General features: G+C 35.9%; 1 protein-coding gene across 2 annotated transcripts in view; it reads right to left on the bottom strand.

Annotated features, from left to right (window-relative positions):
- Nucleotides 1-7,438: 7,438 nt before the first annotated feature.
- EXO1 (exonuclease 1) overlaps nucleotides 7,439-9,501 on the bottom strand; it is a 33,470-nt gene continuing 31,407 nt past the window's right edge. For both annotated transcript variants that reach the window (XM_030499754.1, XM_030499753.1), the window contains exon 14: nucleotides 7,439-7,785. In XM_030499754.1, coding sequence (XP_030355614.1) covers nucleotides 7,689-7,785 — 97 coding nt within the window. In that variant the 3' untranslated portion in view covers nucleotides 7,439-7,688. The remainder of the gene's footprint in view (nucleotides 7,786-9,501) is intronic.

The raw sequence follows: 9,501 nt of genomic DNA, 5'->3' as shown, positions 1-9,501 counted from the left end.
TAATTTTAAATGGTCTTGATTGGAGAAAAAAGTTGAGAGGTGAACTAACTAAAATTGTATTTAGTTTAGCCAAATTAGCTAATTGCTAAAAAAAAAGATGCTAATGATAGAAACATGCTAACTGAGCTCAAAACATCCACACTCACGTGCATTCACTGAGTGCCTTGAATGAACAACTATCAGCTGAATGCATATTTGACAACTGTTCTACTTAAAACTACTTTTATTTGTATCACAAAAATGGTTTCTGCAACAGGCATTTTTCCCAGGTTGGCCATAAATTCTAAACAAGAGAATAATGAACAAGACAGCTGTGGTCTGGATTTTTGTTAACATTACCTTCAGTACTAAAACGTAATATTATTTTTAGCCAGTATTGCTAGTCCCTATACAGCAAAAATTGTTTCAACAGTTCCAGGTGTGACAACAATGCCAGTTAACCCAACTAAGAAGTTGGTATTGCATTCTTGATGCCCAGAACCTTCCCAAATCAAGGTACTACAGCTCTAAACACAGCAAGTGTATTTATTCAGGTTGAGAAGAGTTCCCTCTTTGTCTTATGGGTATAAATATAAATAGGATATACATTTTTTTCTTCTTGACTATAAAGAATCATAATCATTAACTAAATTACTGTTACACAATAAATGTATGTGCAATCTCCAACAAGAACGAATTGTAGGGTGTCAATACTAGAACATGCTGAACCTCCCCCAAGATGCCAGTACTTGGCTTTCTGAGTAGAAGTGTTCCAAATTCCTTATGTCTGAGCATTTGCAAGCAGAAGTGAACAGGAGAATGAAGTGTCAATCCAAGTAAATAGAGCAGAATCTCCCCTGCCTAGCACTTGGCTTTGTGCCAACATAATACTAGTTATGAAGGAAATACTGCCTTTGGTCTAAACAACTATTTAAGCAATTCTAACTACTGTAAGAACACAATTGTATCATAAGGTTCCATATATCAGTCAATTTTCTTTTAAAGAAAAGAAGAATCAGTTTGCTACAAGTGGGGTCTCCACTCATAAGCTGATGAGAAGGAAAAAACCAGTGAGATAAGTAAATCATCCTTGACCTGAGATTTGTGGTGAACCATAACAGGATCTCCTGAAATGTGAGCCTCTCCACAACGAGATGTCTTGTGTGTTCAGCTGCATCCTATATGAATTCAGATGTATTCATTCTCTTAGTATACTTTTAACATAACTCACAGCAGCATATAATCAGGAATTCCAATGGACTGCTACAGACACATAACCAACTTAAATATGCTGGTATAAAAAACTCTTCCAATTCATCCAGCTTGAAGAGAAGCAGTAAATATCTGGAGTAAACATTTGAAAAATGCCCTAGCCAATGCTATTTTGATAATTTGGCTAACCATGAAATATTGATAAAACGTAATCTATGTTCTATTTACTATTTGCAATTCTCTCACTTTAGAGTATAAGGAAAAAAGCCTTCGCGTACTTCCTTCTCTAAAAACAAGCACTCTGTTCAAATACAGGAAGCAGGAAAGGTAATTGTTTCTTGAAAAAATACTACTATAATGCTGTAACACCTAACTGCAGGCACTGCAGGAAGTAAAAATATATCTGGATTTTTAAGTTTCTAGGAAGCAGTCTTATTAGCCTTGAGTTTAAAAGCTCTGTTAAACCAATAACACGATTTGCTGATTCGACGTTGTACTTTGATATATGTCCGTTGTATCACACACGTTTCAAGTGCAATCCAATTCTTGTTTCATTTCACTTGACAGAATTTTATAATTATTGTTTTGAAAGTGCTGACTAGTAAGAATGTGACAACAAAATATTAATGGTTTTTGTTAGAAAATTTAGTTTAAAAATGATGAAGTAGGAAACTTTTCTGCTGTTGACAGCCAAAAAGTTTAGTGGTCTATGTAAAACTGATCTATTAGTCTCATTTGTAACCAGCTCTGAATTGGCATAAATATACTTACAATGGGAGCAAGGGGCAAGCTGCGCAGGTTTGTAACTACTAAGTAGTTTATTTTAAAGAAACAAATACCAAGCAATTAAAACAAACACCCTCCACCCCTCAAAAAATATTGTAAGATCTAAGCCAAATTTTCTTTCCGTTACTACCATGGGGGTACTGACACCTTCTGGAAGCGAGTGAGGTGGCCAGACAAAAGCTTCTGATCCACTTCCAACTGTAAAGAACTGCCAAAAATAAAATTCATTTGGCTTCAAAGTGGTAAGTTCTACCCTATTTCCAGAGGCACTCTCACTCAGAACTGAATATTGAGTTCTGCTGAGTACTCAAACAAATCATTAATGAGGAAGGATAATAATAATTTCAGAGAAATCTATGAGAATTAAATCCAATAAGCATGAGCTTAGAAGAAATACATTTAGTCGCTCCCTTCATGACGCAACTAACTGATCAATATTGTTGAACTGACCTCTTTTAATACAGCACACAAAAATAACACAAGCCAATAGACTAAAGACAAGCCAGACAAACTATAATGCAAATCCATCATTTGAGTGCTTGTGCTATTACAGTTGTTGCAATGATTTCTCCTTCGCTGCAAGTAATTAAATGGGATGTTTTCTAAAAAAACAAACGCTTGTGCTCCCTGAGATACTGGACTTGAAACAAGCTGAACAAAATCCTAAATACCTGTTTGACACAGGCTGTATAGTAGTTCATATTAACTCCTACTGTTTTTAAAGTAAAGCAAAGAATAAAACTTCCGATTTTCCCAAACTCAGTCTTGTCTGTCTTTTAGTACTGATCTATGTACCTCAGACATTTAGAGTGCCTTGCTACAGGTCATATGTACATTTGTAACACTAAACACTATTACTTTGAAGGCATTGAAGAATCCTTCCCAAAACAGGACCTCACACAAGTATATGCCGTGTTCCAAACCCAGAATTTTACATCTGTTAGAAGTAAGAGTTTGCCTGGAGCACAGAAGTCTAGGAAGGAGAGCTATTGGAACAGAAACTAGTCCTTCACACAAGGCAAGTCTCCCCGACAAGCATTTTTATCCTCCTGACCTAATGTTTCCTACAGTCTCCTATATGAAGGAAGAAAATATGTAGTCCTATATGCCACAGAGAAGAACTGGAAATCAACAGTAGTCACATGTTGGATTTTGGGATGCATAACCTGAACTCAACAATGAAAAGAAGGCAGAGGGTCCTACTCCAAATGAGGCATTAACTCATATCATTCACTGCAGAACATTAGTCTTCAGTCTAAAGTGAAGGTCAAAATTTAAGTTTAAAAAGTGATCACAAATGATTTAAAAAAAAAAAAAAAATCGCAATAAAAGTAATTTAGATGCAGCATCAGATTTTAAACAGATGGAGTGGTGTATTTTATTGTATTACATAAACTATTCAGGGAACAGTAGAGGTGTCCTAATCTGTTTCTCACAGAAGTTATTAGCTGTACCTCAAATTAATTTAACTCCTCTTCTTGCAAAATCTGTCAAAATTTACTCCATGCCTAGAATATGCATTCTGCGGACACAAAGAAGATGCGAACTGTTTTAAATACATGCCGTAAGCATGGAATTCCTCAGTCTCTACTAAAATAGTCTGTAATTGAGAAGGTTGTTATGCAGGATTTGTAATAGTAAGAAAAATACCTGCTTAATACCGCTCCTGCAGTAGTTTCAGAGGAATCCCCCATATACTTCATGCTTTACGGTGCAAAACACCAGGAGAGACAACCCTTTCTTAAGCCTCTTTCAAAGCAATATTACCACAATCAGCCAAAAAGAAGTCTTAAAACTCTGGATACTTCCAAAAAGTTATTTTTCCATCTGAGCTTGAAGGAGACAAGTTTTAAATGTCTATGGAGATACGCACAGGTATACGTGCATGTTTCTCCAGCAGTTACTTACTGCTGCAACTGTTCTCCAGCTCTTCTGATTTCCAACACCTTCTTCAAACCTGATCCCTAGAATGGTTGTTTTGTTGTTAACTCTCCCTGCTGGTTTTTCTTTTTATGACAAATTCTGTTATTTTTCCTCAATCTCTTTCCCTGTCACATTTCAGTTTCATCATCCAGTGCAACTACTTTTGTATGCAGAATTCATTCTACTTCTGGCACAGCACAAACACATATTCTCTGTAAAGTCATTGTTCTGTCTGTCTTGCATTCCCTAACAGTTGTTATTCTATGAATTCAGAAAGGCTCTACAACATATGACCTATCCCACAGATATGGAAGTTGCTGTGACTTACCAAATATGATCATAAAAGAAGATTAAGGCCTCATCAGACCCAGGGCCTAATCATCTAAAGCCCTTTCTCATATTCTCATGATCATTGGGTTTTGCCATCCATAATTCCTAAGATATGTCATCAATATTTTACAACAGAGACACTTGAAGCCCATATTTGTGATGGCTATTCTTTTAGGGTACTTAGATCTAGTTTAAGTTTTTAACTTGTTGGAGTGATCCAGAGAAGGTCCACAAAGATGCTCAGAGGACTGGAGCACCTCTCTTATGAAGACAGGTTGAGAGAACTGGGGTTGTTCAGCCTGGAGAAGAGAATGCCCTGGGGAAACATCAGAGCAGCCTTCCAGTACCTAAAGGGCCCTACAAGAAATCTAGAGAGGACTTTTTATAAGGGCATGTAGGATGAGACAAGGGTAATGGCTTTAAAACTGGAAGAGGGTAGATTTAGATCAGATATTAGGAAGAAATTCTTGACTGGAATGTGGCAAGACACTGGCACAGGTTACCCAGAGAAGCTGTGTTGCCCCATTCCTGGCAGTGTTCAAGGCCAGGCTGGATGGGCTTTGAGCAACCTGATCCAGTGAAGGTGTCCCTGCCCCATGGCGGGGTGTTGGAACTAGATGATCTTGAAGGGCCTTCCCAACCCAAATCATTCTATGATTAAATTTATGTACTCAGCAAGAAATAGTAATTCAGCACTAGCTCATCCTATACCTGTATAGCACTTTTGAGCTAACAAATTCAGGAATTGTTTTCAGTCTTGTCTTTCCCTCCCCACACTTTCTCCTGTCCTGTTGCTATCAGATTAAAGCTCTTTCTAATTCTGCTCTTGAAACTACATTGCCTGGTTTCTGCATTACCTACCCAGCTGGCATAAATATTCAGACACCCTGTCATCTCACTGCCAAACTCAAATTAACACGAGACAGCCACAGGAACAAGTATATTAATTTCTAGACTGTTACAACCGAATTGGGGTTGCTGAAGCCAGATTCAGGTCTGTTATCAGTATAAGATAATCTCAGCAAGGGATCTCCCCCCCTTTTTCTTCCCTCCTAAACTAATAATTTTAATTTGGTACCATATCGTTCCTAGACCAAGGTGCTGTTGAAACAATCAGCAGGTAATTATTCTTTGACGCAAATACTAAGAGCAAAGAATTGTCTCTCAGCTTCACAATCTCAGAATTATAACCTTTTTTGTTACCAACAAAATGAACACACTAATTGATATATAAAATCTGAATACTATGAGCTTCTAGTATTTCATAAAGCAACAATATGCCAATAATACATAAAAAAATGCCACAGTACTGCAAATTCTATTAAAATACTATTATTTAAATGTAATGACTGTTTTTACAATCTCTTTGCAAAGCCTTATGGTCTTTGAATTTTCTTCAGTCCCATAAAAGTGACGCTAGCCACTGTATTGATTCAGGTGAGAGGGAACAAGTGGTTAACAGCAACTGCTGTAATTAGAACAAAAAGGTTTAAGCAGAAACACTCATTTGAATTTGGACCAGTTACTTACCTACAGTTTCGAAACCATTACTTGATTTGGATGATCACAAACACACATATTAATTCTCTGTGATACTGAATATTTGCAGTTCATAAGACTATTCTGCTGAAGGAATGGCTAATCAGCACCTTGATTAGACCACCATTAGTAAATTTATTTCTATATTATTTCCAGACCAGATTCACCCTTTCAATAGGATATAGCAATGCCATCTGCTTTGTGAGAATACTTTGAAGTCCTGCTGATAAAATTAGAGAGTATTAGTTATAGAAACTAAAAAAGTAAAAAGAATATCAGATTAAAAAGCAAACAACACACAAAGACATATGCCTCCAAGTTAAGTTGCCATCTGCTTTCATTTCCTCCTACTCATTTCTTGTTTTCCGACCACCCTCATATCCTCCATCTTTCAAATCCCTGTTTTTTAAAACAACTGAACTCTCCCTCCTTCTTGCCAAGTGGTTTGTTTGGGGTTTGTTTTTTTTATTATTATTATTATTTTCACTGGGGCATGTTTTATTTTATTTCCTCCACCCCAATTTCTCCTAGTTTCAGTTCTTTATATCCCATAACTTCAGCACAAATGTAGAAATCAGATGACTGCTCGTACAAACATACACATGACCTACTCTTGTAAGCAGCTTTTTTGTGATTTAATGTAGCTGGTCACCTTAGATTCGCAGATGCAAATTCTCTTACAGAGAAAAAAGGTACATTGAAAGAAAAGAGAAACAACCCACAAACCCCCACAAAAAACCCACCAAAAAAACCCAACCCAAAAAACCCAATAAATCCAACCTGCCTCTCATAGGTTAATTTCAAACTTTAAATATCTTCAAAAAGCTCAAAGATGAAGGGAAAGTATTCATCTCAGGAATGGAGAGGATACATTTCACATATCTTTTTGCATCTTCACCTGCTGCAGAAAGAGATATTATTCTTTCCTAAGAAAAGGAAAAAAAAAAAAAAAAAATCCCCTGAATCTTTACGCTGACTCACATCCTGATTTTAATGGTAGAAATCTGAAATCCCATCTTATTATTTAATGATAATTTAGTCACCCAAAGCAAGGACCCTAGTTTCTGGAGTTTTTCCTTTTAGTTGATCAGCTGTTGAAGGCTGAAAATTGATTTGTTGCAAGGACACTTTTTTGTAACTGTTAGCTCCAAGCACTGATATTTTCCATACCTGTGGCTGGATAAGACTACAGATGTGGAAAGAGTAAGTATAACAGAGGAAAACACTATTTCTTCAGAGATCATTCTATTAATGTGAGAATTTGGGACCATGTGATATTCCTTTCTGCAATCTCCAAGTTATTCCCACCAATAATATGACTGTATCAAACAGAAAGCTAACTGCTGAGAGAGCGGATCTTACCTTACAGGGAAAATATATAGTTATCAGAGTGCTGGAAGTATAGTGAAGGGTGTTATGAACACTGAACAGCAGCTATATTCCTGTCTTGGAGCCGGCTTAGTCTCAAGAGGAAAGAAGGAAGAGGCAAAAAAAAAAAAAAAAAAAAAAAATTGACTATTAAAAATAAAGGCACAAACTTGTTCTGCTGCTGTTGTGTACAGGCAAAGCCACGGCTGCTGTAGAAACTCGGACTGCATGTGTGACCTACATAAAATGCCCAGGAACAGCTGAAAAAGGTTTGGACAAAATTTAGCATGGGGACTTGGAATAAGAGAACATAGGCATCTGAAGGATTTTATTCCAGTCAGTATAAAACTGCACTTTTCAATTCACACTTTTATAAAAGAGATGACAAATCACTAGTCAGCCTAAAATATAGTTGGTTTTCTAAGAATCTTTTCTATATATATGAAATATCCAGAAGGTAAATTTATATGATGATTGAAATTGCACCCTATTGCGCACAGCATACAGGTCATTGGAATATAGCCCTCTGCACATGACTATGTTCCAGATGATTAAAGATTTCTTCTTCTGTTTCGGAGTAAGCTGTATATTATCTTTGATTGGAGACAATGGATCCGACTTTTTACAAGAAGGAAGTTTTCGTACTCTCTGCACAAAAAACAAAGACAAAACAAAACCCAAGAATGTTATATTATATGTTTCAAACCACAGGCCTGTAAGAAACATATGGTTTAAAGCAAAGCAAGAGGCCTTGTCTAACTACCCATTTACTTACCTATGAATAAGCCCAAAATAAAAATCTGTGATGGAAAGTTTTAATTTCAATTTCACTACAAACTGAACAACTTAACTGAAATGATTTCAACTGCTGCCGTTATCCTGTGGCAGAATGATAGCTATTAGCTTTATATCTGAAAGACTGTATGTACCCAATCCTACTGTGGGTCGTATGTGTTCCTTAACATTTAAGTCTTCTGAATAATTATAGTTTCGTATAAATGCTGTGAGTCTTGCCATTAGGCCAGGACAGATTACTGTCCCACAAGATTCCCAATGTAATTCTTAAGACATAAGGCTAATTTAGAAACATTTTACAATCTGAAAAAAAAAAAAAAAACCAACCCAAAAACCAAAACCAACCCCAATAAACAGAATACTCAGAGCTAAGTAAGTCCTGACAGTGAGAAAAACCTTTTTGTGAAATAAACAAAGAACCATCTAAAAGCTAATAGAAGTACTCGAGTACTTTATTTATATAGAAGTAATATATACAAAAGTATATACCCCCAGTATACACCCAGAAGTTACAGACCAACCAAAACTGGATGTATAAAATGTGGATGTTGGGAGTGAAGTCTTGCACCATCAGCAGAGAAAAGGAAGAGAGTGCCATCTAGGCTCACTCTGTTCTATCTGCCTGTATTCTGATAAACCAAAATACATTTGTTTTCTCCCTGTGAACAACCCTGGTCAGACATTACCAATTAGAGGTCAAGCAACACATACACAAACACTTTCGCTTCCTCTTTGAAACTATCATTCTTAACCTGCATCAAAAGGATAATAAAAAGCAAGCTTTCTGAAAATGTAAATACTGCAAGTAATATTTTTGAACAGAAGTCAATTGCTTGTTTCTAATAGTCTACAATAAAGCCCAAACTGACTAAAATATATTCAACTGACTTCACACCTGCTCACCAGTCTCACATTTATTACTCAGTGCAAAGATAATACTTTTGTCCTACTCATATTTGGTTTCAGGTTAAAGAGAATAATAATTTTATTTAAATAAGTCTTATTTATACAAAGTTTAGATTTCAGCTAGGAAAACTCTGTCACAGGAGCTTTTGCTTGAGCTCACAGAAATAGTGTAAGCTATACTTTTTTAATAAAAAATAGTAATTGCCCTTCAAGTTCAAACCTTGAAGATATTTACAGAAACTTCCAGTTAGACAAGTCATCTGCACAAGAGAAAACAATAGAATTTTATAATCTGCAAAAATGTCTCTTGTAACCAGAGACTTCATCTAACAAATGTTCCATCAATTCATCATCATTTGAAAGCAAAACAGTTCTGACAATCACCCATTTCAAAATGTGAGAGGCACATAAAGTTAACTAGAAACAACCTTGTATTCGGTTAAGTTTGGCAACTTTTATGCAGCTTTTGCATTTAGACTAAGAAATACCTTTTGGAATTTGATGCCAAACAATGGTAATAATTTTCATATAAATTACATTAAACTAAATGCACTACTTGAATGAATTAAATTTAGCTGATACTTTTTCTTGGTTAGAAAGAGAAAGAGTAATTAGAAAAGCATATTTACCAGAAATCATACTTCATGATTTTATCAAGATTAG

This window comes from Strigops habroptila, chromosome 10 (assembly GCF_004027225.2).
Source record: "Strigops habroptila isolate Jane chromosome 10, bStrHab1.2.pri, whole genome shotgun sequence".
Lineage (NCBI taxonomy): Eukaryota > Metazoa > Chordata > Aves > Psittaciformes > Psittacidae > Strigops > Strigops habroptila.
Note: the sequence above shows the minus strand (reverse complement) of the source record. Positions and strands in the feature narration are given on the sequence as shown.